Consider the following 27696-nt stretch of genomic DNA (forward strand, 5'->3'; position numbering starts at 1 on the left):
GTTAGCAGTCATTTTGGTGAAATTTCATGAGGGAGTGACATCTGCAGTCAGTTTTGAAGATTTAATCTGGAGCACCAACTTAATGTTTTCATTTATATATTTGTTTATTTTTTGCTTGAGACAGCGTCTTCCTATGTAGTCCTGGCTGGCTTTGGACTCACAGCCTCCTGCCTCAGCTTCCTGAGTGCTGGGATTACAGGCGTGTGCTTCTATGCCTAGTGCCAACTGAATGTTTTTAAAAATGTCTTCTCAGCATAAATTTCCCCAGTTGTGTCCATTAGTATTAGTAGAATTACTCTGATGATGCAGGAAGAAATAAGGCTCGGAACAGGCCTTTGGGTTGTAATCCAAGTTCTTTCAGTTTGGATTTGAACTCCTTTTTTGGTAATACTGATGTGTACTGTCTGCTGCATGTATCGTATATGTAGGGCATCTGAACTAGTTAATTTTTGATTTCTAAAGTAGATAATGATTTGTACTTATTATCTGTAAGCTTTTATGGATTTAATACAAAGTAAATACTTTGTATTAAATTAAAATACTTGAACATGGAGTTAAATACTTGAACATGGATTGTGGAACAGAGAAAATAATAAAAGGTAACATTTATAGATTTCTTTCTACATGCCAGACACTGTTAAAAATCTCATACATGTGTTAACACATTTAATCAATGACTGTGTGAGATCAATAGATGTTTTTGTTTTTCTGTTTTTTTTTTTGGGACAGGGTCTTGCTGTGCAGTTCAGGCTGGCCTTGAGCCCACTTTGTAGCCCAGGCTGGTCTTGAACTCACATTGATCCTCCTGAGCCTCCAAGTGCTGGGATTACAGATGTGCGCCACCACGCCTGGCTTTGTTTGTTTTTAAATCTCATGTTTATGGTCAAGAACCTGAGGGCAAAAGGTGATAAAGTAATCTGTCCAAGTTCACACAGTTGATCTGTGGTAGAGTTAACTTTTACATCTGTGCAGTGTGCTTCCTGTACTTCTAGTCATTAGACAGTACTGCCTGACATTTCTAGAGATTTTAAAATATATTATTTTTTTAAGAAGAGAAAGACTCATGAAGTATTGAAACATGTTAATTCTTAGGGAAGGAATAGTAGAAAGAAGTGCAGATTGTTGATTGTTTAGAAGGTAAACTGTGATTTACTATACGCCTAAAAGTTTGTATTTAGCTTTAGTTTGAAGCTGGGCTTGGTGTTGCATGCTTATAATCCCAGCAACTGGGAGGCTGAGGCAGAAGAATATTTAAATTCAAGGCCAGCCTGGACTAGGGAGGTACTGAGCCCATCTCAAAAAATAAAATAAGCCAGGCGTGGTGGTGCATACCTGTAATCCCAGCACTCAGGAGGCTGAGGCAGGAGGATCGATGCAAGTTCAAGACCAGCCTGGATGGACGGACGGGGAGACACACACACACACACACACACACACGCACACGCACACGCACACGCACACGCACACCCCCCCCCCCAGAAAAAACAAACAAAATCCTAGTTTGGATCAGAGATAGTTATCACTAAATTAAGCACAAAATTTTTAGGTGTAGTCTGGAGGTGTAGTTCAGTTGTGCAGTGCTTGCCTAGCATGCACAGATGGGTTCAGTCCCTGGCACCACAAAAATCAAACAAACAGAAATGTTTGCATGCATGTATAATTACTATGGAAGTATTCTGTACTTTGTCTTACATTCTTAAATAGGTAGGGAAGAGGCAAAAATGTTACTGGTTGGTACTAAAAAATTATGCATGGGCCAAAATGTTAGTGACAGACCAGTTTTTCACAGGATAAAGTATCAGAATAATTCTGGATTTGAGTGTTTTATATCATCTTTTCCCGCTGTAGTCTCACTTTCCAGCTCATCTTTTCTAAACACATCTGTTTTATAGTGTGTTGTATATAGGTCATTCTGAATCAAGTTAACTTAGAAGTTGATTGGGACCTTGTTTCAAGCTTATTGAACAAAGCCCTGTAACACAGAATTTTGGGCATAGAGCCATTTCCAGAGTCTGGTCCAAATAAGCAGTAACAGACAAAGATTGTCTCTTGGCTGAAGGGTTTCTCTGTGTAGCTTGTTTGAGGACTCTCTTAGACTTTTTCTACCCCTTCCTTTTTCTATTCAGGGCATAAGTATTTTGATTTTCATGCTGTAGTTTTGTTTTTGTTTTTTTTCCCAGCAAACATTTATTGTATTTTTGCTTATGTGCAAGATTCTTGGCTTCAAACCCATAATTCCCTCTCTAGTGGGCAGTGGTGGGTTGTGAAGATAGTAGGTGTCCTAGTATGATAATGTAGAGAATACTTTAAAACATTAAATACTGTTGCTATGTCATGCTGCTTTCCTGCCTGCCTGTCTTTTGCTAATTAAGGAAGAGGTTTTTTCTGGAAGATATTAAAGGTAGCATATGTGCCACCCCCTCCCCAAGTAACAAGGAGAGAAAACATAATTAAAACATATTTCTGTACCATAGTTTAAAATAACTATCTTAAAAGGTTTAGAAGTCTTGTCTATATATGAAATGAATCATTTTATTTCCAAATATGTTTTAGAAAATGTTTTCTTCTCTAGGTAAGATAGAATATTTTAATCATTCCGTTAGAAGTTCTGCTTACTACACAATGTATTAAGAATAGAGTTCAACATATTGCCAGTATTGAAGATTGAACCCAGGTGCTTCTTACTGGGCTATATCTCCAGACATTTTAAAACTATTTATTTTACATTTTTAACCATTTAATTTAGTTTTATTTTATTCTATTTTATTATTTGAGGTACTAGGGATTGCCTTCATCCCCCATCTCCTTCCTCCCTTTTAAAAATTTTCTTGTTTTGCGATAGGGTCTGGATAAGTTGCCTAGGCTGCGTTTAAACTTGGGATTCCTGCCTCTATCCCAGAGTATTAGAATTACAGACATGCTTAAATTTTTATCTGTGTATGTATCTATGTATCAGTCAGTCAGTCAGTCAGTCAGTCATTACTGGGGATTCAACCCAGGGCCTTCATACTGAGCTATATCCCCCGCTCCTTTTTTGTTTTGAGACAGGGTTTGCTTAAGTTGCCTAGGTGGTACTTGAACTTGTCATCCTTTTGCCTCAGCCATCCAGAGTGTTGGGATTATAGGTGTGTGCAGTTGTACCTGTCTTTAATTTTTACTTATGCTTTTTAAGCTTTTTTTCCTAATCTCTGAGCATGTGTATTTTCATGTCTGTTTGCCTTTCCTTACGTATTCATCTGTGTTTGAATTTTCCTTTTTCCTTTCTCTACTTGTGTTTCTTTTCCTGCGTTGAGGATCAAATCCAAGGCCTTAAGCATACTAGGAAAGTACTCTTCTACTGTGCTACACCTCTATCCTGCTCCAGGAATATTAATCATTCTTTTCTCTGTGCTCTATTTGTATTTTGCATGCAGTTAAAACTTTAAAAAAATTAACTTCTACTGAATGTCTTGAAAAGAATAAATGTTGTATAACATGTAACACAATAAAATAAACCTCTGTGAACTCACCACCTACACTAAGGACCAGAAAGTGTCCAGTCCTATTTCTTCTACTTGTGTGCCTCTGTATCTTTCATTTGACCTTAAATTGTGTTTATCCATATATATGTATCCCTAGACAGTTACTGTTTAATTGGTCTTGTGCCTGGAACTTTAAAAGTGGATTTATGCTTTTAATTGACCGTGTTTTATATATATTCTACTTTGTCATTTCTCTCTCAGGTGTTGACTCATCAAGCGTGGTCTTCATTATCAGAATTTGTCTTTGGGTTTTTAATCTTTTTTTCTACTTGATATTTCTGCTGTCTATAACTATGTATAAGATTGCCATGAGTTCAAGACCAACCTGGGCTGTGCAGTGAGTTCAAGGCCATTCTGAACTACATACTGAGACTCTGTCTCAGAAAACAAAAAATAAAATGAAACAAAAAGGTGAAAGTAAATAAGCCAACTCAAATATGGAAAAGAATTAGTCCCACTGAAAAAGCTGTCACTTGGTGAACATATGTGTGCTGTTGTTATAACAAATGTTCCAGACCTATTCCCCTCCTCCTACTCACTTTATTTACTCACCCTGCCATAAGGAGGGTTGTGCATTGTTGGACCCGTTGTGATTTGAATGGTTTTGATTCAGAATTGGGAGAATAGGTTGGGAGTAAACCCAGAGGAATGATTCTGCAGTATGTGAGGAAAGTGGGAAGGTGAAAAAAGATAATATATGATTTTGTTGTTGTTGTTGTTTTTAAGACAAAAGTCTCACTATGTAGCTCAGGCTGGCCTTGAATTTGTAGCAGTCCTGCCTCAGCCTCTCAAGTGCTAGGACCACAGGTGTGCACTAGTAACCCCTGGCTCTTGCGGATGTTTTTAAAATAGTATTTAAGCAAGTAAGAGTATATATTTTCATTTTTTTCATTTTTTTTTTTTTTTTTTTTTTTAATGATTACATGGTTATGCTATAGAGAAAAAATTGAAAAAAATCCAGATTAGATTCAAAAGGATCAGTTAGAATGCTATTACAGTAGCCCAGATGAGGGGATAGTGATTTATTTATTTATTTTATTTTATTTTTTTTTTGTTTTTTGTTTTTTCTCCAGTACCGGGAACCGAACTCACGACCTTGCGCGTGCCAGGCAGGCGCTTTTGCCGCTGAGCTAAACCCCCAGCCCCAAGGGGGGATAGTGATTTAGGATTGAAATATTGGAAACAGATTCTGCTATTTAAATGCAAAAATGATTTGATGATAATGAAGTAACTGCTAGATATCTGGTGTATATAACTTAATAGAAAACTGAAGTAGAAACATTGAAAACAGTGTTGAGTAGACTTGATTTGGGGCACATTCACTGTGGTACCATTGAAATATCCTAGGAACATTAGATTTATATAAAATCTGTATCTCAGAGGGTAGGTCTTAATAGGCATGGAAGAGACTGTGTGTCTGAATGATAATTTAAGCTTGAATGGTAATGAGTTTGCTAAGGAGAAGTTATAAAGAGGAAAGTATCTAAACTTGTAAGTCTTGACATTGACATTGCTATGGAGACAGTGAATGTTTAGGAGAGGTGGAAGTAAAGCAAGGTGAGGGTTGGTCCATCTGTTTCCCCTCCTATGGAGTTACAGATTCCTAAACTTAATTTCACACCAAGCAGATTTTTTTTGTTTTTGAGACAGCGTCTTGCTATGTAGTGCAGGCTGGCCTTGAATTCACCGGAACTCATGGGGATCCTCCTCCTCAGTCTCCTGTGTGGTGGGATTACAGGTGTACACCACCACACCTGGCCCATGCCAAGCAGAATTTGTTCTTGTAGATATTTTGTTGGGTCTCTTAAAAAAGGAAGGAATTGGGGCTAAGGATATAGCCCACTGGTAGAATGCATGTACATATGTCAGAGGCATTCTAAAAAATACATAAATAAAAGTAGCTTTTTACATTTTATAAGTCTACCTAATGTTTTCCTTGGAGGGAGGTCACTTTATTGGGCTCAACAGTAAACAAACCTGCCTTTTGCCCCAGAGGGATACACTGTATATATACTTGAAGACTTTTTCCCATGCAGCTTTAACAAGGTTGTATGGGACCAAGAGAGTCAGTGCCTCTCCCCATAAGATGTGCAGAAACATGACAGACAGGTCCATGTGTGATTACCTGCCAACAATACTCATCCCTCTTTTTGTACACTCTTGGCTTTTGGTAAAATTCCCCGTGAATGCTCAACTTCATTGGTCACTGATTAATTTTTATAACAGCAGCTGAGACCAGAGCCATTCTTTTTGTCTTACAAGACATTTAATTAAGGACACTATCAGTAGGGCAGCACGTTGAAGCCAGATTGCTGCTTGACTTCAGTTATGCTCTCTAGGGTCTGGAACCCAGTCAGCCGCACAAACGCTGGACCCTTTGGAATGTACCTCACAGTGCCAGGTGACTTTCTTTTTAAGTTTCTGTACTGACTTTCTCCTTGGCTGGAGGCATTTAGGTATGAGATGTATTGTACAGATTTGGCCTTGTCTGGTGTGCAGGGTTTCTGTCATTCCTAACAATTCTGGTCAGAGTTGAAACTGACCTAAATGCCTCTAAGGCCAAAGTGATGTAATTGATTGCTTCAGCTGAAATCAGGGACATGTTTCAAACCTAACTGGATGACTTCTGTTGTAAGAATAACTGGTTCAGAGTACACATAATTAACTCATTGGTTTTGCCTGTTGGAGACCCTCCCCAACCCAGAATGGCCTTATTTTAGAGAGACCACAGTTGTCTTGAAGTACATGATCTATTTTGAGAGTCTCTTATTCTCACCTCTAAGTTAAAAGTCACCACATTTTTTTGAGGAGGCAAGTTAATGCTTGATTACACAAGTACTCTCAAGGTTGTACATTCTTTATAAGGCCTATCTTCTGTGAAGAATATGTGCTTTACAGTTATCAGTGTGATGCCCCTACTCCATCTCCTGTGGAAACTACTGAAGTCAGGGAGTACAGGATGGCAGTTTTTTCAATGTGACCTACCAGATGGCTGGTTGGCCTTAGGCTTTCCAGTTTAGTTTGTATAATTGAGTCTAGTTTTTGGAGACAGTACCTGAAGGCAGTCAGTCCAATCTGTCCTATCTATATCTGCCACCAGCCAGGTGGCGTTCATCTGCCCCTTAGAATGACTAAGAGATAGCTGTAGGAATGGGGCTAGAAAACCTGAAGGCATTCGCAGGTATTTTGTGAGGGGAAAGCAGGGGCTTAGGCTAGCCTGTGCTACTTTTAAGACACTTCTCTGTCAGTTTAAAGAGAATGGTGATTAGAGGTGTTGGGCAGGATGTGTGCATCTCCCCCTGCAGTTAGTTAAATTTAAAATGTTGGGCTGGGGATTAGCTCAGTGGCACAAGCGCCTGCCTGGCAAGTGCAAGGTCCTGAGTTCAGTTGCTGGTACCAAAAAAAAAAAAAAAAAAAAAAAAAAAGATTGGAACTTTTTGGGCACTGCACTAGTGAATTTTCTTCTGTGATGAAGGCTCTATGGTGATTCTGAAAGACAAACAGATCACTAATATCCCACTTTTTTCCTTACCTCCTGAAGTCTGTTTTTCCTACAGTTGCTAGGATTTTTGTGTTTTTCTGTTGCCATAAAGTCAGTGTATCTCATTCCAGTAGCTAACTTTACCTTTTTTTCTGGTGATTCTTGACTTATACTCAGACCTTTGCCTGGAGTGGTCAGGTGTAGGAGAGACAAGGGCATTTTTTATCAAACTTACAGAGATCCTTTTATGTTTCCCCCCGTTCATCCACGTGGGTCACCACAGAGGAACTTGCTGAGCAGTATGTTTAGCCAAGTAGTCATTAATTTTACCCATTTTCTTTGGAGAAATGTCTAAGTCCCCCCACTCTTTTTCTGTATTACTGAGGATCCACCCCTAGGTCTTGTTCATTTAATCATGCTATACTTCCACCTGTCCTTTGTACGTTTTTAAGTTGGGCTTTCTTTTTTAGAAACAGGGTCTTGCTATGCAATTCAGGCTGGCCTTGAGCTCACTTTGTAGCCCAGGCTAGTCTAAACTTGCAACAATCCTCCTGCCTCAGCCTCCTGAGTGCTGGAATTGTAGGCATGCGCCACCACGCCCGGCTTTGGGTTTTCATCTTCTTTTGAGTTGGTTTTTGAGGCTCTTTTGGCACTTAGCAATGTAAGATGCTTGTGTATGATGGGGAAGGCCCTCAGATACTTTGACTAAGAACCTGTTGTTGGGTGACTTTTGTGATTAAGAAAAGCATACCATTGTCACATTTCAAATGGTGTGGAAAGTAAAAAAGTCAAGGACCATCGTAGCACTGCTAGAGTTAGGGCATTGAATAAAATACTGGACCTTTTTAGTGTCATCAATATTGGAGCATCACTGATAACTGTAACCAATGGTACGAGAGACAGAGACCAGCCTGAATTCAATTCCCAGCACACACACACACCCCAAAAAAGTGGAGGTGGAGAGAGTAGCGTGCACAAAGCCCTGGTTTTAATCCTCAGTGTGTGGGGGATTAGCAGGGCGAGGACTGAATGAGCCTTGGGACTGATCTCTATCCCCAGCCGTTTATTTTTTTTAAATTTTGAGACAGTTTTGCTACATCCTTATGTTGTCCAGGCTGGGCTTGAACTTGCTTTCAGACCTTGGCCTCCTAAAGTGCTGTGATAACAGGCCTGTACCACTTCACTTAGCAACTTTTTATTTTGAGACTTGGTCTCTCCAAGTTTCCCAGGCTGGCCTTGAGCTTTCTCTTACCTCAGCCTCCCAAATGCTGGGATTACAGATATGTGCCATTATACCTGCTTTATAGTCCGTAAATTGATCAGTTTCAACACTGGGGTTATGGGAGTTAGAGCTGACTGGAAGAATTTTCTAAATTTTTTGGAGCTAGTTTTTCATTACTTTCATCAGTATTTTATTTTGTAATTTTTTGGTATTGAGAATCTAACTCGGGACCTTATGCTTGCCAGGCAGGTGCTGTGCCAGTGAAGTATATCCCCTGCCCAGCATTTCAATCTAAATCCGTAACAGTAAGAATCCATAAGTTGGTACATGCGCAAGGGGATTTGTGTTAGGAAAATTTCTCCTAGAGGGCCAGTGCTTTCTCACAGCACACAGGGCCTTATCAAACAGTGCTGAGTTCTTTTACTGTCATGCCTAGGGATAAAATATTGACAAGATAGACTGCAGAAGGTGCTGAGCACTAAGAAACAAACTTTATGTACCTCACCCCCTCATCTTCCAAGCTGACTAGCTGAAGATTTGCCTGGTTCTGCCCACAGTAGCTACAGTTTATATCCTTTTCATACTCAGTGTAGATGCACATCTCTGTAACTGCTGTCTGAAAAGGGACAGAACCTTATGTGCTTCCCTCTCTCCACCAGATGAATCTTAGTTCTAGTTGTTCATGAGGCAAATCTGCTGAGACTTCAGTTTGGTGAGGAAGTTCATCCATCTGGGGAAGAGTTGGCAATCATCAAGCTGCCATGCAGGCTGTTGTCTTTGAATCTGCCTACTTCCTGACACCTAACCTGAAATTATTTCTTTAATTGAGCCCCATTAACAGGCAATAAAAATAGAGTACCATTTACTAACCATTTTCATGGACTTTTTTCTATTCCTGTTAACTGACCTTTTTCTTCCATTGCTAGAAAGTTTTGTCAGCATTCCATCTTCCTTCCCCAAACTGTCAAAAATGATAAAGGGTCTGAGATTTTATGCAAATTAACTTAAAGGTTAATTTACTATAATTTCATGGATTTTGTAGGAAGACGTGAAAGTCCTGGCTCAGAGACAAAGGATATCATCATGCATGGCAGTTGCAGCAGCCAGAGTGCCTGTTTCCACAGGGTATGACAGAGAGAGCCAGGAGAGGCCTGCACACAAAGTTGGATTCCCAGTTTAGGGGAGGACAGGATCTTTTATAATGGGCAGTAAACCTTTCTGACCTTTGCCCTGGAGGCTTACATTATCTTTATTATACTGGACAGTAAATAAACCTTTTGTTTTCCAAGGAGACATAGTTTTCTAAGGTTTTCCTTACTGTGCAAACTTCTAGAACAAAACATTAGTACATTTCCCTACAAGATGCACAGAAGGATAGACTTGAGTCATCTGTAGGAAAATGGATGCATCTTGAGACTATAATGTTAACTGAGGTGAATCAGATACACAAGCTTAAATATTGCATTGTTTCTTTTGTATAAGAAACCCAGAACAAAAATAAAGAGCAAAATAAAAGATAAAGGAAGCAGAGAGATAGATCACTTGGAGAAGAAAGGAGTCAAGAGATGAAGGGACGGGTAGGGAGGGAAGGGATGAAAAAAGGATTTGAACTGTTTTATGTACATGTACCAACTCCATACAAGTAATATAAACATTATGTGCTGCAAACATACAAAAAAGGGGGGTCAAGGGACAGGTGGAAAGGGAAGGAGGGAAGGAAGAGAGATGAAAAGAGGAATTAAGATGTGTTATGTACATGTATCAACTTCCCACAAGGAACGTAAACATAGTGTACTACACACATGTACTAGTAAACTAAAACAAAAAAGATGTACAGAAGTGCTTGATATCCATGGAGAGGTTGCTTTCTTTCACCTTGTTTTGGCATTGGATAGTATTTTTGATTACAGCTTCTTTCCTCATTAATTAAAAATTTCATTGATAACAGAGGGGTTTTTTTGGGGGTTGGTTCTAGGCTTTGATCCAGGGCCTTGTTGCATGCTAAGCCTGTGCCTAGCCCAAATAGTATCTTAATAGATTTGTTTCATGTTCAGCATTAAACCTGTTCTCCCCTCACAATACTACTTTTTTCCTGCTTCATTTCAGTTCACAATTGTGGCGTTTTCTCACCTAGTTGGCCATAATTGCCTCTAACTGATTTTATTTCTTGTAATCTTGTTCTTTCACTCCTCAACACTGTCAGAGTGGGGCTGGGGATTTAGCTCAGTGGCAAAGTGCCTGCCTGACAAGCGCAAGGTCGTGAGTTCGGTTCCCGGTACTGGAGAAAAACCAAAAAAAAAAAAAAAAAAAAAAAAAAAACCACTGTCAGAGTGATTTTTAAAAATGCAGACATGATGTACTCAATTTAATTTTGTCATTGGTTCCCCATTATTAGTAGGACAGAGTGTCAGTTGTTTAGCAGTTGTGTGATTGTTTTTTTATCTGCTTTACCTTGTATTTTTTCTGTTATCTGCTTTTAAAAATCTTTTTAATTAATTGAGCTTATTGGTACATTTTATTTTTTTACTTTATCGGTACAGTTTAGGTGTACATAATGATCACATTCATCACAGGGAAAATTTGTACCTGTACATGATATATCTTGATTCTCTTTTTTTCCCATTCTCCTCTCCTCTTTTCAAGCCCTTTTCTCCTTATTTACAAAAACTTTGTTTCCATTTTTTTCTTCTTTCCTTATTTTTTCTTTTGCCTTCTTCCTCCCTGCCCCCCATTTCCCTTTCCAGGTTATTTCTCATATGGTGACTCTGCTACCTAGATTTCAAATATTGATAAAAAAGTTAAAATATTTTAAAGTTTATCATGATCATGATCAATCATCATTATTATCTTTATGATTACCTTGCAGTCCTGGGCATAGAACTCAGGTCCTCACACATGTTAAGAAAGTGTTCTACCACTGAACATCTCTAGCCCCTCAAAAATACTTTTTTTAAAAAAATTGGAGGCCATTATATCAGACAGATGTGTAGGCTGCTTGCTGATAGGTATAAACTTTGCTTTTACCATTTTTCTCTTAGGTCTTTGATTGCACTATTAGGGTTCTTTTCTGCCTTTAATAAATTGCACATTTTTCTCTTACATGTATATCATATAAACGTGTATCCTCCATAGGCTTTTTTTTTTTTTTTTCCGGTATCAGAAATCGAACTCACAAGCTTGCGCTTGCCAGGCAGGCGCTGTGCCGCTGAGCTAAATCCCCAGCCCCCTCCATAGGCCTTTAAGTGAACCTGCTGTGGACACCATCATAGCAATTTCTTTTTTTTCTTTTCTTTTTTTTTTTTTTCCCCTGGTACCGGGAATTGAACTAACGACCTTGCACTTGCCAGGCAGGTGCTGTGCCACTGAGCTAAATCCCCAGCCCCTATCATAGTAATTTCTAATATCTGTGCATGTGTCATTATAGCACTTTCTTCATTGTGTGTGTGTTTTGTTTGGTTTGGTTTTGTTTTTGTCTTTTTGAGACAGGATCTCGTTATGCAGTTCAGACTGGCCTTGAGCTCACTTTGTAGCCCAAGCTGGTCTCAAACTCACAATGATCCTCCTGCCTCAGCTCCCAAGTGCTGAGGTTACAGGTGTGTGCCATCATTCCTGTCTTTTCATCAAGCTTTAATTACTGATTGTTTTTCAGATCTACATCCCCACTAAATAAAGTGCAGGCAATTAAGAACAAGACTCCTCTTTCTTTCCACGTACTTAGAGTCTGTAAGAAGCACACTGCTTATCCAACCGTTGCTTTAGAATCAAATCTATTAAATGAGCTGGTGTTTTAATGCTCTTTTAAGTCCTCCCTGCTTTGAGCTTTGAGGAAATTAATTAGCTTAATTTCGAAGGGAAAGATACATATTCATTGGAAAGTAGTACAGCCTCATGGTCTAGCCCAGTGATGGCAAACCTTTTAGAGCTTTCAGTGCTACAAATAATCTACAGAAGCACACATGCCATAGGTTCAGCACCACTGGGCTAACCTATAATATATATATGGTCATCTTACATACTATTTACTATACCAAATAATATTTTCTTGCTTTCTTCATATTTAAAATGCAGACTGTGGATATTCATAAAGAGAAGGTGGCTCGAAGAGAAATAGGTATTTTGACAACAAATAAGAACACATCAAGAACTCACAAAATAATAGCACCTGCAAATATGGAGCGCCCTGTAAGGTATATTCGGAAACCTATTGACTACACAGTTCTGGATGATGTAGGCCATGGTGTCAAGGTAAGCATTTTATATTACATTAACTAATTTTCATACTGAGTAAACATTTTGGATAGGAAATACGGTTATCCAGATAGTTTTCTCAGTTGGTACATTCTCTTCAGCTAATAACTAGGATAAACATTTTAACACAATATCTAATATGTGTTACTAAGGTTGGCATGGAATTTTACCTTTGAAGTCAGTTTCTTCAAAAAGATAACTAAAACTTGAAAAAACTACCCATTAAACATGCTGTTTGAATTTTAGACTGTTACTATAAATTTGTGCTATGAATGCCATGTCTTTCTTTTGCTACTGAATAAATATTTAAAGATTACATGCTTTCTAAAGTTGGTTTAAAAAATAAATTATACTCTTCCTTATTTTTAGTGTGTATACATATCTGTGTGTTTGTGTGTATGGGGCTATAATTCCAGCAACTTGTAAAAAGTAAACAAGTTGAATAAATTTTGAATTATATGAATTTATATGAATTATATGAATTTTTTTCTATGTACTCCCCTACCCCTCTAACAAAAATAGAAAAAGCCACATCAGGCTTTAGAAGACAGAGTATTTGTTGCCCCTGACTAAGCTTGGCACAGTTAACTAATCCTGGAGGATACCTGTAGTCTGTCAGTTCTTTGTTATTCATGTATTATTTTGCAAGCATCTAGAATGACATAAATTCTTGTTTTTTTTTGTTTTTGTTTTTTTTTTCTTTTTTTGGTCTTTTTGAGATAGAGTCTTGCTATGCAGTTCAGGCTGGTCTTGAACTCACAGCAATTCTCTGTTTTCTTGCCTCAGCCTCCTGAGTGCTGGAATTACAGACGTGTGATACCATGCCCAGCTCTAGAATGACATAAATTCTTAGGCCTTTGCTGAAGATAAACTGTTTCTCTGAAACTTGGTGATTTCTTTCCTAGAAAATTACTTGCTTTTGTTTCTCTTCTTAAGAATATTTTATAATAATTTTTAAAGAGCCAGCTAAAAGTTCAAAGCTTTCCCACCTTGTTGATCCGATGAGTGCGGTTTCTAGATTTTGACATTCTAAATTTTCTGGTGTTCCTGGTTGGGGAGGAGGGTAGCCAACACCCTCTTTTTTTTTCTTCTCTTCTCTATACTTTTGGATTCTCCCCTTCACTTTCATGCTTGGGAATTACATGTAAAGTTGAAATACTTCACAGATGTAGAGACTACTACTTATTTCTTGTGTTTTTATCCAGGGTTGTGACTAGGGCTGTGTAAAAGCCTAAATTCAACTATCATTTATTTTAGACTAGATCGATAAAGTTTGAACTTTTTGTTTTTGGAACTGGAAATCGAACTCAGGACCTCACGCTTGCCAGGAAGGTGCTGCACCCTTGAGCTAAATCCTTGGCCCTAGGGTTTGAATTTTGAGAAGGAAAAACTAACTTCTTTTATATTATTAATGACTTGAGGATTAAACACTCACACACATATACACACATACACTCATTTTTACTTTGTCTTGATTTTTCTTATTAAACAATACATATTTATTTAAACTCTGCCTTTATCTTAGAAATGAATATTCTCCATTGTCTCATTCCTCCACTAAGAATTGTAAGTAATAGTTTAAAATAGAGTACCTAATGGGCTATTACATGATTACAGTTCTAAAAGGAAGTTGTGTGTGAGGAAATTTGTCATGTACGTATAGGTGGGAAGTGTAGACAGATCATAATATATGTCGAAACTATGGGTATAAATCTTGGTCATTTTCTTTGTAATCATAGTACATATACATATACATGTAATCATAATACATAAGACATGGACTTTTTGATTTTGTTTTTCAATGGTTTTCGTACTAAGATTTACATAACAAAATTTATCACTAACTGTTAAGTATACCATTCTGTTACTGTACATACATTCACATTGTTGTCTCATTTTAAAACATATTTTTGGGTAAGGATAGAATGGGTAGTCTGTGAGAACAGTGTACTTTAAAAGCTGAAATGTGGCATATTTGTCCATATTTTATTTCTGTTATATGCAAAAATGCATGCATACAAACACAGTGTTGCAATTATTTCCCCCAGTAGTTATTTTACTGTTTTGTTTCCCTAGTTTTATGGCTTTTATATAGTTGTCTTAAATGGTTCTGCAGGAATTTTGAGGTATGTGAAATTAAGAAATTCAGTAGTAGTTAATAAATTCCAGGACCAAAATTGTGAGAAGGAACAGTTTAAATTTATTTTAAAATTAATGTTCTAAGTTTAGGAAGGTACTCTTCACTCTAGAATTATTTTCTTATCCTTTTTCCACTTTGGTATTTAGAAACTTGCTTTTTTATTGATTTGTTAGTGAAATTTACCCCTCATATTGGCAAATATTATTTCCTCATATTACCATTTGACTTTTAACTTTAATGTTTTGGTATTTTTTTCAGATTGTGTACAGAATTTTAAATATTGTATTTAAATACATTAATATTCATAACAGCTTCCAGGTAGTATACTTGAGGTTTCATATTCCAAGATTAATATTCTATCATATTTCATTTTGTGATATATATTTTGGCATTTTGGTGTTTATATTTGATATACTTGGGCTTTATTTAAATAGTATTTACTTTGTTAATACATTTTATGCCATGAAATAAATGAGACACATAAATTTACTAGGAATTTAAAATAAAAGTACCCTGCCAGGCATAGTGGCACATACCTGTAATCCCAGATACTCTGGAGGGTGAGGTAGGAAGATTGCAAGTCCAGCTTGGAAAATGTAGGTATTTAGCAAGACCTGAGACTGTTTCAAAATTTAAAGAACTTGAAAAGGGTTGTGGATATTGATCAGTGTGGAAGCACTGAATTTGTTTAATCCCAAGTAATGCAAAACAACAAAGGAAAACAAGACCTGGGATAAGTTTGGCTTGTTTTTAGGAGCAATGTAAGATACGGATGAGGGAAGCACTGTATAGAGAAGCTACTAGAACATGTACCTGCTTGAGGAGAATGAAAAGAAGAGGACCTATGTAAGTGAGCACAAAGTTTCAGAGTAAGCTGGAGTAGTGAAAGTTTGAATGCTTAACAGGGGAGTTTAAATTTATTTTTGACAAACATAATAATGAACATATTTATTGCCTGGTTCATAAAAAACGAGTCCTGGACTTTCTCTGTATGTTAGTTTTTGTTTATTTGCTTGTTCTTAGGTTCTTAGGTTCCTTAGGTTCCTAAATTCGTGTGGTAGGGTAGCTGTTACATTTTTGTTAGTGGTGGTAAAATATAAACTCAGGAAAATTATAATTTTAGAGTTTATTTGAGCAGACAGTGATTCATGAATTGGGTACAGTACCTTTATACTACATGGGGCAGGAAAGTTTAAGGAAGCAAGACAAAGTATTTGGTCAGGAGTCTACTGGTTCTTTTAGATTGCTAGTCTCTAGAGGTTGTTTGGTAGTTTCTGGTTAACCTAGTCTGAGTTGGGTTTTAGCAGACTTATTAGAAACCCAGCTATCTCAGTCTGATTGCCTCCCAGTTGATTTTTTTTTCTTAACAGTACAGATACTAAAGCTTTATGTTGTTTACATAAAGATGTTATTTAAAAAGTTTTAATTTTATTAAGCTGGTGAGTGTGCTAATCAGTCATTCCAAAGATAGAAATGGCCTTACAGACATTTAGTATCTATGGTATATAAAACTGTTTTGTACCTAGGGATAGAAAATAGAGAGGAGTCAAAGAGAATTATTGTTTTTAATCTAAACTTCCAATCTAAATGGTAAAATTACTCATCCACAACTGTAAATTTTAAGAAAATGAGGTGAGATCTTAAAGAAATGGAAAATAATCTTATTTCTAATATGTTTTTATTTATTTTTGTTTTTCTTGCTTATGTAGTTCAGACTGGCTAAAGTTAAACTGTGTAGTCCCGACTAGCCTTGAATTTGTGGCAATCCTCTTGCCTCATCCTCTGGCATGCTGAGATTACAGGCATGTGACACCACTCCTGATTTACATAAACATTTAACCCACACTATTGTAAGTTGTTCACAGTTACAATATTTTGAGTTGTTAGGTGTAGGTAGTATTTCCTACAACACTGCCAACCTCAACACATCTGCACACATAAACATACTTAATACAGGGGCTGGGGATTTAGCTTAGCGGCACAGCGCCTGCCTGGTAAGCGCAAGGTCGTGAGTTCGATTCCTGGTACCGGAAAAAAAACAAAACAAAACAAAACAAAAACAAAAACACCCCAGCCAAACATACTTACTACAGGTATTTAACCACAAAAGGTTAAAGGTTACATAATTTCAGAGTGGCAGAGTGCAACTAGATTTCATTCCCAACCTAATTCTTTTATTCTTTAATTTGATACCTGCTTATACACAAATACAAAATTTGGGGGGGAATTTACTTGTTTACTTGAAACAAATGAGGAAGATATGTGAACATGTTTAAGATTTTTCTGGAGTTATTCTAGGGTATATTTAATGTATTGTGATTCATATGTAAAACAAGATGTATATCAGTATATTCATATACTATGATACATATAATAAGATACATAAAATCTCATTGTTAGGGATCTTATTCAAATTTAGTTTCCTAAATTAAAGTGTGAAATGAAGTGGTCAAGCAAGTTTCCAGGTGTAAAAATGAACAAATATTAAAGGATATCATGTTTCTGGTGCAGTTTGTATAAGTAAGAATGTATCCAAGAGAAAGCATATTCCACTGTTGGATGGTTTCCTTTAATGTTGCTTTTATGGTCATCTGAAAAATGGTAGATATTTAGTGAGAATGGCAGATGTAGAAAACCTGAGACTTAAAAATTAAGGCTCTAGAAACTAAAGATTTCCTTCTTCTTTTCTCTTTTTCTTTCTTTCTGTCCTTTTTCCCCTTCTCCCTCCCTCCTTTCCCCTCCCTTCCTCCTTCCTTTTTTTCCTTCCCTCTCTCTTCTCCCTCCTTCTCCACCTCCCTCCTTCCTCTCCCTCCCCTTCTTTCTGTTGAGCATGATCTCCCTAAGTTGCCCAGGCTGGCCTCATACTTGGTGATCTTTCTGCCTCAGCCTCGTAGAGTGCTAGAATTACAGGCATGTGCAACTATACCCTACTGAAGGTATTTTTCTCAGTGGCATAGAATTATGCAGTGATGCTTTAGGTTAGGATTCTGTACACTTTTTCATGTACATAGGCTAGTCCTCTTTCACAGAAGCTAGCCTTTTGGGTCAAAAAACTTTTTTTTGTCCTTTTGTTTTTCAGGCAGCATCTCATACTAAGTTCAGGAAGGCCTCCAACTCAGTACGTAGTTAAACCAGGCTGGCCTTGAATTCACAGTACTCCTGCCTTAGCCTGTGGAGTACTGATACAGGCATGCACCACCTTACCTATCTCAAAGAGCTTTTCTTTAATTTCGAATTCTGACTATACTGGTTCTCAAGATAACTTGGAACTAAAGCAGCCTATAACTTCTATTAGTGTCGGCCTACTCAGAATTTTGATTCATAAACTACAAATGAGATTTTTCCATACCCTCTTTAGCTTATCTATGGATGATGATTTTACTTTTAAATACTGTGTGCCTAGGTCCTTTTCTGAATTTGAAAGCACCCTGTTACTTTGAACTTTAACATTTGAAGCTTATCACTTTTTATATTACTATGCTACCATTCAAGTAATGAGTAGTCATAGCTGGGAATTATCCAGTAAAGTCTTACGTTTTGTGTACTGATAGTTAAATATATCTAATGTGTTACTGTGTTTAAATCAAGGTAGGGTTCTGTGTGTGTGTGTGTGTGTGTGTGTGTGTGTGTGTGTGTGTGTGTGTATGTGAGATCATCTGTGACCCAGAGCGGTTTCATTTGTAGGATAAAATACTGGCCAAGGAAATTAATGTACCTGCTTGAGATGTACATAATTAGGTGGTGGTTTTCTTATGCATGTTTCTTTTAAAACTATGTGAGACACATGAATATTTCCTAATACTTAGGGATATATTTTTCTTTTCAAAATACTTCAAATGTGGCTGGATAAAAACTTATTAACACAAATTGAATAACTGTAAATATAAACCTGTCCTATCGGATACAACTTACCTAGAATTAATTTCTACTTCCCCCCCCCTTTTTTTTTTTTGCCAACATAAAGTGGCTAAAAGCCAAGGTAAGAGAATTTACTTATTTGATCCACAGTATTTCCTCTATATTAATAGAGGCTGCAGAGCCACTAAAATTTGAAAGCTCTTTTTATGTCTGTCTGCTTTTCCCTGTCGGGTTTATATAGATTAAGTATACTCAAACTCAGTTCAAATCAGCAACATTTAGGTTGTCTGTGTTAATATATCAAAGATATATGGACATTTGCATTTATATAGGAACATTAATTTTGCTAACATTTATTGCTTTGCTTATTTTTTGTTAGTTGCCTTGCTTTCTTTAACTTACAATTAGGAGGTTTCCCAGACTTCATATGTCACTTTGTTACTGAATTGTTAAGATAAAGATGACTTTTTCAAGTGTGTATTTTACCTAGTTAATAGTGAAATCTGTAGCTTTTGTATCTCAGAAATTTAAGAAACCTAATACTTGAGTGAAAAAAAGTTTGATCTCAGTGAACATGTTTACAGTAAAATAATATGTAAAATCTAATAATCTTACCTGTACTTTGCCATAAATTGATAAGAATGGCACAGTGTAATAGGAAAATCTGAGGGCCGGTGGTTGCTTCACATTTTAAAATGTAGTATTAGAGTCTTATTAAACCTGTCTGGGAATCCTTACTTCACATTCTCATATTAAAAAAAAATAATACATGGCGTTAAAATATCAAGAGAACAATTTGATATAAAAATATAAGCTTTTCTTTCCACATTTTAGCATGGAAATAACCAGCCTGCAAGAACTGGCACACTGTCGAGAACAAATCCTCCTACTCAGAAACCACCAAGCCCTCCCATGTCAGGCCGGGGAACACTGGGGTAAGAATTCCTATGCTAACAGAAATCTCTTTGACTTAAGTAAATGTATGGATCCTGTCCTGAGACCCCTGGTGTGTGATACTACCTTTTATACATAGATTTTGGGTTTTATTTTCCTGAGCAGAATCCAAGATGAATGTACTTGTAGTAGTCCCTATAGACATCTGTATTAGAAAGGTTCTTTTTTATACCTGTAAATGAACATCTTTTATTTCTTTTTCTTTCTCTCTCTCTTTTTTTTTTTTTAAAACAAGGTCTTGCTGTCCAGTTCGGGCTGGCCTTTAATTCACTGTGTAGCCCGGGCTGGCCTTGAACTCATGGGAATCCTCCTGCCTCCACCTCCCAAGTGCTGGAATGACAGGCTTGCACCACCACACCTGGCTCTGTTTTTTTTTGTTTTTTGTCGAATACAATTCTAACTTAAAGTTATTCTAAGTAGAACAGTGATTGAGTGTTCTTTCACATGTGTATGATGCCTTTGCCTATATTTAGCAATGTTTATACTGCAGAACTTTGGATAAGTGGTCTACTTTGTGTAGTTTGGTTAGTATTCTGCAGCCCTTTGTCTTGTTAAGTAGCACCAGAGACCTGGAATTCTCCTAACTGTGCATCCATTGGTAATCTTAGGCTCCTTTCATACTAGAATAGCTTTATGAGAAGGCCGATTAGAGAAGTAGGAAGGGTATTATTGGTGGCTTTCTCCTTCCCATTTTCAAATATATAGAATACTTGCCAAGATATTTCTGAATGATTATTCATTATAACACAAAAACTATATTAGATTTTTTGTTTTGGGGAAAGCTGATTTCAACAATCAACTTTTTAAGAGGATTTAATTTTTGTTTTCATCTTTAAACTCCTGCCTCTGAAAAGAAAAAGACATTATTACACAGGAAAGTGAAAATCACATGCTGGGACATTACTAACATTACTTCTAGAATCAGAACGTACTTCTCCATGTATTTCCATATTAAAGTTGAAATAAATTGCAAAGGAGATATGTAGCTTCCCGTGTAAAGGACTGTGGCTTGTGGTGAATGAACTGGGAATAAAGTACATTTCAAAGTTTTATATTATTGAGCATTAAAAAATTATAACTATTTTTAAAAATAAGGTTAGAATTTTTTCAATCACCCTTTCCTTATTTTTCCTAAGAAAAGGTAGCACATTTTGTGTTAAAAATAATGAGTCATACATTTCAATTAGGAATCTCTTAAAAAAATTCTAAACCATATTAAAATAAAAATTGCTTCTATATTTAATCTCAAAAGAATAATCACAAATTGGGGGGGAAACACTGTTTTATCTTTTTTATTCACTACCCTTCTCTCTATTGTTCTTCGTTAGGCGGAATACTCCTTATAAAACCTTGGAGCCTGTTAAACCCCCAACAGTTCCTAATGATTACATGACCAGTCCTGCAAGGCTTGGAAGTCAGCACAGTCCAGGCAGGACAGCATCTTTAAATCAGAGACCAAGGACACACAGGTAAATCTTCAGGGTGAACATCTGAATAGTTGAGTGTTAGTGGTTCATGACAAACTCCTATAAAAGGTGTTGCATGCATAACGATGAAGTACTACTCTAATGCCAGTATTGAATGTAAAATTTGAGAGTAATAACATTTATGCACCTATAAATTTATTATACTTTCTGTTATTTAGACTTTGTGCTATTTACACTGTTAACAGATTAATATTTTCTTCTTTTGACAGGGATATGCATATCTATTTGGATTCATGCTAAAGAATATTTTTAAATGGTCTTTCAGAAAGGCACAAAGTGGGGCTGTGCAGCGTTGCTCAGTGGTGGATTATCTGCTTAGCATGCACAAGTCTCTGGGTTCAGCATTTCCCCTTTAGTAAAGCCAAGACAACTGCTGTTAAATGTTTTGGGGCAAAAGGTTAAATACCATGGAAGTCATACAGCATGATTTAAACTTAGGAGGCTGAAGAAAAGATTTAACTTTTTTTTTTCCCCCTTATTTTTATTATTCAACCTAGTTTCCTTTGGTTGCCTTGTGTCTGCATAGCTTCAATTTAGCTTATTTCTGAGGAAGAAGGTCTTTAGAGAGTTAATATATTAAGAGTGTGTGATTGGGGCTGGGGATTTAGCTCAGCGGCACAGCGCCTGCCTGGCAAGCGCAAAGTCATGAGTTCCGGTACCGGGGAGCGGGGAAGAGTGTGTGATTATATTATTATAAACATACAAGGACTCAACTGTTCATTGCACTTTTAGAAATTTAGTTATAGAGTACAGCACTCAGACAAGTATCAAGTTTCATAGATTGATTGAACTGTTACATAACTATCACCTCAATCAGAACATAGAGAATTACCAACAGCCCAGGAGTCTGCCCCTTGCTCTTTTCCAATTATTGCCTCAGTTTTCTTCACTATAAAAGTAGCCACTTTGAGTGCTTTCATAACACCAGATTTATTATGTAATCATATTTGTTTTTATTTTCATCTTATTTCTCGTTAACTTGGGCAAAGAGCTTTTTTTGACTTGACTTTTATGTTGGCAAATTAAAGCAAACTTACCAAAATTATTTTTGGTAATTCAACTAAATAGGGCATATCTGGGCCGGGGATAGAGCTCAGTGGCACAAGCACCTGCTTGGCAAGTGCAAGGGCCTGAGTTCGACTCCTGGTACAAAAAAAAAAGGTCAATAGGGCATATCAAACCATTAGATTCTAAGTAATTGCTATTTGTTATTACGGCTATTGTTTTTAAATATTGATGTAGTGTTACCTGCAGGTACTGGTACTGTATCAGGTCAAGTTCAGGGTGGACCAAAATTATTTTCTTTTTATATTTGTTGTTATTGAATTACCAAAAAAGAATCAAAATATGGTGACCACCCCCCTTGGTGGGTGCTGAGACTTGAACTCAGGGCCTCATACCTGCCAGGCAGGTGCTGCGCTGCTGAGCTACATTCACAGCTCCCTGGTTTTCCCCTCTTGTAGAAATAGTTTAATTATTAATATTAGCTTAATAAGATTTAATCATATTAATAACCAGTTATTAAGTTACTTCATTAGATATCAGGTACATAGCAGGAAGGGATAGTTGTTGGGTTTTTTCCCAGAGCTCATTCTGTTAGAACAGGGGTCCACAAACTTTTTCTAGAGATTGTCAGTATTTTAGGATTTGCAGGCCACGTGGTCTGTTGGATTTACTCAGTTTTGTCGTTACAGCACAAAACCAGCTATAGACAATATGTAAATGAATAAGCATGGCTACATTCCAGTGAAATTTTATTTATGGCAGTGAAATTTGAATTTCATAAAATTTTAATGTGTTGCAAAATATTCCTCTTGATCCCCCCCCCAACTATTTGAATATGTAAAACATGTTCTTAGCTCATAAGCAGTTATCAGGCAGTGGGCCAGTGTTAGCCCATGTGCCATAATTTGCCAACCCTTCAGTTAGAAAAAGGGATTTAAACCAATAGTTTTAGAAGAGCACAATAAATGCAGAAATATTCATTTGTCTATGGTGGCACAAAGCTGAGTATTGATTACCTGGCTGGACATTAGGGAGGATTTAACATTTAGGCTGTTTTGTCATATCAATGGCTTTTTCCCCCTCCATTAATATGTGATAATATATAATCTATATAGATCGATCATATTGGAGGAGGAAATAAAAACCTTATCCAGGCAATGGAAAACTTTTTTCATGTATTTTGTTAGTGATACTAATTTTATAAAATACTTGGTTTCAATGTGGTATTTTCGTACAACCATATAACAATTTTTGGTCATATACTCTCTTTTGTATTTTATTCCCCTTAAACCCATCCTCTTGTCTGATAATATGATAGTCTGCCTTAACTCTGTCATGTAACTTTCCCCAAAGATTCTATATGTTGGGGGAAACATGTGATACTTGTCTGAGTGTGGCTTCTTTCATTTAGCACAATGATATGTGCCATTAATTTTCTTGCTGGTGACATAATTTTGTTACTATTTATACCTGCATTAAAACTCCATTGTGCACAAATACTACATTTTCTTTATCCATTTATCCATCGATTCACACCTAGGATGGTTATATATCTTGCTGTTGTGAATTGTGTTACATTAAATATGGGTGTAAGTATGCTTACAGTATGCTGACTGCAGTATCTTCGGGTGTCTACCAAGAAGTGGTAACAGATGGGTCAAACAGTAGCTCTGTTTTCAGTGTTTTGAGGAAACTCCATCCTGATTTCTGTAGGGGGCTGTGCTGTTCCTTTCCCACCAGCAGTGCAGAAGGGTTCCTTTTTCGCTCACTTCCTCACCAGCATTCATTACTTTTTGTATTTTTTATGGCAGCCACTCTAACTGTGGTGAGATGGAATCTCAGTATAGTTTTGGTTTGTGTTTTTTTTGATGGTAAAGATGTTAAATACCTGTTCATATACTTATCAGCCATTTGTACTTCTTTGGGAAGTATTCCTTCAGTTCATTTGCTCATTTTATTGAGTGGACAATTTGGTTTTTCAGTGTTAAGATTTTTGAGTACTTTATTCTAGATATTAATCTACTGTGTGAAGAGTAGCTGGGAAGATTTTCTCCAATTTTTATGGGCTGTCTTTTCTCTCTTGTTGATTGTTTCCTTTGCTGTGCTGAAGCCATTCATAGTGCCATTTTTTAATTCTTGCTATTATTTCCTGTGCTATTGGAGTCCTATTCAGGAAGTCTTTCCTTTTGCCTATAATTTCAAGTGTTTTTCCTGTTTTCTTTTTGCAGTTGCAGAGTTTCAGGTCTTTATACCCAGATCTTTAATGCATTCATCCATTTTGAATGGCTTTTTTTATTTTATGAAGAAAAAAATTTTTATAACAAAATATAAGTGAATAATAATAGTTAATACACCTTATTATCTTCAAATTAGTTACTCAGAATACAGGACAGACAAAAAAGATTGTCATTTGCAAAGAAGAAACAAACAAGTAATAGCACAAAACTTTGTTTTCAATGAACTAAGAGAAACTAGGAGTAAAAATGAAACCAATTAAGAATGGAATAGATAATTTGGGGAATTCTTTGAGCTCCCTACTTTCTATTTATGTATCTTTTTTCCTCTTTATTTGTATATCTGTTTTGAGTTTTTCATATAAGAGAAATCAAGCAATATTTAAGTGTGTATGCTTGACTTACTTGCTTAACATTATGTTCTCAAGTTACATCCATTGATGTATAAATGCCTCAAGCTTATCTTTGTGGCAGTGTAGTACTCCATTGTACACAAACACATTTTCTTTATCCATTCATCTTCTGGGTATGGTTATGTATCAGTAGTTTTAATTTGTATTTCTTTAATGGCCAGCAATGTTTTCAAATTAAATTCCCCAAAATAAGACAATAAAAAAATGGCTAACTCAAATGATGAATAGACACTTCTCAGAAATACAAATGGCCAATAAGTACCTAAAAAAAAAGTTGAACTGATTCTTGTCTAGGGTGAGAAATAGGGATCTAGTTTCAGTCATACTGATACTCAGTCTTCCCAGCACCAGTTGTTAAAGCTGCTTTCTTTTTTTAAACATGTTTTTGGCCTTTTTGTCCAGAATTAGATGACTCTAGTTGCATGGGTTTGTTTTTATGTCCTTTATTTATTCCATTGATATACATGTCTGTTTTGGGGCCAGTACCATGCTATTCTTGTTATATGGCTTTGTAGTATGTTTTGAAATCAGGTACTGTGATGCCTCCAGCACTATTCTTTTCACTTAGAATTACTTTGGCTATTCTAGGTCTTCCCATTTATCAAATGAATTTCAGGATTATTTTTTTCTAGTTCTGTGAAAAATGTTATTGGAACTCTGATGGAAGTTGCAATGGATCTATAGTTGCTTTTGGTAATATGGCCATTTTAACAGTATTAAGTTTGGCAATCCATGAACCTGGGAATGGTTTCCGTATTCTAGTGTATTCTTCAATTTCTTTCTTCAGTGTTCAGTAATTTGCATTATAGAGATCTTTCACTTCCTTTGTTAGGTTGATTCCTAGTTGTTTTGTTTATTTTTTTGAAGCTATTGTGAATGAAATTGTTTTCCTAATTTTTCTCAGCTAGTTCATTACCAATGTATAGAAAAGGTCTGTCTGCCTGCTTGCCTGCCTGCCTGCCTATCTATATCTATCTATCTATCTATCTGTCTGTCTACCTACCTACCTACCCACCCACCCACCCATCCATGCATCCATCCATCCATCCATCCACCCACCCACCTATCTATCTTTGAGACAAGGCCTCACTCTGTAGTTCAAGATGGTCTTGAACTCACTGTGCAACACAGGCTGTCCTGGAACTCACTGCAGTCCTCAGGCCTCAGCCTCCCAAGTGCGGGGATTGCGGGCATGCACCACCACACTGCACTCTGATGTTTTAAATGTTGATTTTGGATCTTGCTGCTTTGCTGAGTTTATCAGATCTAAAAGTCCTTAGGTGGAATCATTAGTATCTTTTAAATATAGGAGCATATCATCTGAAAATAAGGATAGTTTGTTTCCTTTATTTTTTTATTTATTATTTAATATTATTTATGCTTCCAGTTTTTCCTCATTCAGTACTATGTTGGCTATGAATTTGTCATACATAGCCGTTAGTATGTTGAGACATGATCATTTTTATTTTTAACCTTTTATTATATAGAAATAAATTCTTTGAGTTTATTTACCAAGGAGATATGATCTTTCTTTACGTAGTTTCTTCAGGACTTTCATTATGAAGGGATTGTTGAGTTTTGTCAAAACCTTTTCTGAAACAGTTGAGATCAATGTGTGATTTTTATTCCAATTCTATGTATAGGGCACTGCAAATCTCTGCCCTGTTGGGTTTGTGGGTTTATTGAACAAATGATGTTGATTTTAAAGTATGAGTTGGGTAAGGTGACCTCTGCTTGTAGTCTCAGCTACTTGAGAAGCTGAGGCAGAAGAATTGCTTGAGGCTATCGTAGGCAACAGCATAGTAAAACCTTGTCTCAAAAATAAGTAACAGTAACACAGAGTCTCTTTTTGCATGTGTATATGTATGGTTTCACAGTTTCCATTGGTGTTCATTAGTTACTAAAAACAATTGGATAGTACAAGACCTTAAACTTTACTAAAAACTAGAGTGCAAAATCTTACTGCTTAAAGGACATTACATCCATAAGAAGTAGAATAGCAGCTATTCCAGATCCCATGCTGAAGCTGTATTACTGTTTTTACTTTTGTTATGTTCATCTTTCCGGAGAATTTACCTGTTTTATTACCTTTTTTTGAAATGATTGTAATTTTTTTATATTAATTTCAACGGGCCGGGGATGTAGCTCAGCGGCATAAGCGCCTGCTTGGTAAGCGCGAGGTCCTGAGTTTGATTCCCGATACCAAAAATAAAAAAATATATATTAATTTGAGTCTAGGATTGGACACCCTTATTTACTTGGATCTTCTGTATTCTCTTTTGTAGTGTTCATCATGCTATTTTTAAGTCTGTTTTCTCATGCTTAGCTAAGTGTTCCCTGACAGTGTGGTTGATGTCTGTTCATTACTCTTCATAGCAAGTTGTAATTAAATGCTTGTCAGTTCACTATACTGTGAATTTTATTCACATATTTCTGGGATGGTTCTGAGTATTGTGATACTGTATTGGTTTCAGATGTTTACAAGTAATATGAAACAAAAGAGCCACTTCATGTATGAGGGTTAAGGCTTGTAATGAGTAATTTAAAAATTTCTATACACACACACATGCACACACACTCCTTGGAAGCAGTAGTTAGTAGCCTTGGGTTGATACATATAAGTTTTTAAAAAGCCTAACATTGCTTTTTTCACACATCTCGCCCTTACTTGCAGTGGAAGTAGTGGAGGAAGTGGGAGTCGAGAGAACAGTGGAAGCAGTAGCATTGGCATTCCTATTGCTGTGCCCACACCTTCCCCGCCCACTGTGGGACCAGGTATGTTATTTGTTAGTTCTGTTTAACACAGGGTCATACTTGTGAGCTTTATTATAAAAGGTGACAGAATTCAGTCATATTGGATAAAATTATTAAATTTGTGGGTGTGGTTAAAGGTTAATAACAAATTAAACAGTATTTTAGATTCATTATCACAGTGTCTTTTAGACTTTCTTAGCTCTTTTTCCTTACATACAGTACTTGTCAATAGCTTTGTGAAATAACTTTCTGGCCATTTTGCTTTAGGAATACTTGTCTTTATCAGGAGTCAAGAATGATATTTATTATGTCAAGAGCAGATCAGTGTTGTATGCTGTTATAGCCAAAGGATGAGTTTCTGTAAAGGTGAATTATGTTT

The 27696-nt window shown here is 36.6% G+C and overlaps 1 protein-coding gene across 13 annotated transcripts in view; it reads left to right on the forward strand.

The window, feature by feature from the left end:
* The window catches only part of Abi1 (abl-interactor 1), a 101412-nt gene that overhangs the window by 61189 nt on the left and 12527 nt on the right, over positions 1-27696 (forward strand). For 8 of the 13 annotated variants that reach the window (XM_005386876.2, XM_013515432.1, XM_005386878.2 and 5 more), the window contains exons 3-7: positions 12293-12469; positions 18577-18591; positions 19305-19405; positions 20753-20893; positions 27238-27338. In XM_005386876.2, the coding sequence (XP_005386933.1) occupies positions 12293-12469; positions 18577-18591; positions 19305-19405; positions 20753-20893; positions 27238-27338 (535 nt within the window). The remainder of the gene's footprint in view (positions 1-12292; positions 12470-18576; positions 18592-19304; positions 19406-20752; positions 20894-27237; positions 27339-27696) is intronic. The other 5 variants (XM_013515431.1, XM_005386881.2, XM_005386882.2 and 2 more) reach the window with 1 other exon arrangement.

This window comes from Chinchilla lanigera, unplaced genomic scaffold (assembly GCF_000276665.1).
Source record: "Chinchilla lanigera isolate Chin_1 unplaced genomic scaffold, ChiLan1.0 scaffold00028, whole genome shotgun sequence".
NCBI classification, from domain to species: Eukaryota; Metazoa; Chordata; class Mammalia; order Rodentia; family Chinchillidae; genus Chinchilla; species Chinchilla lanigera.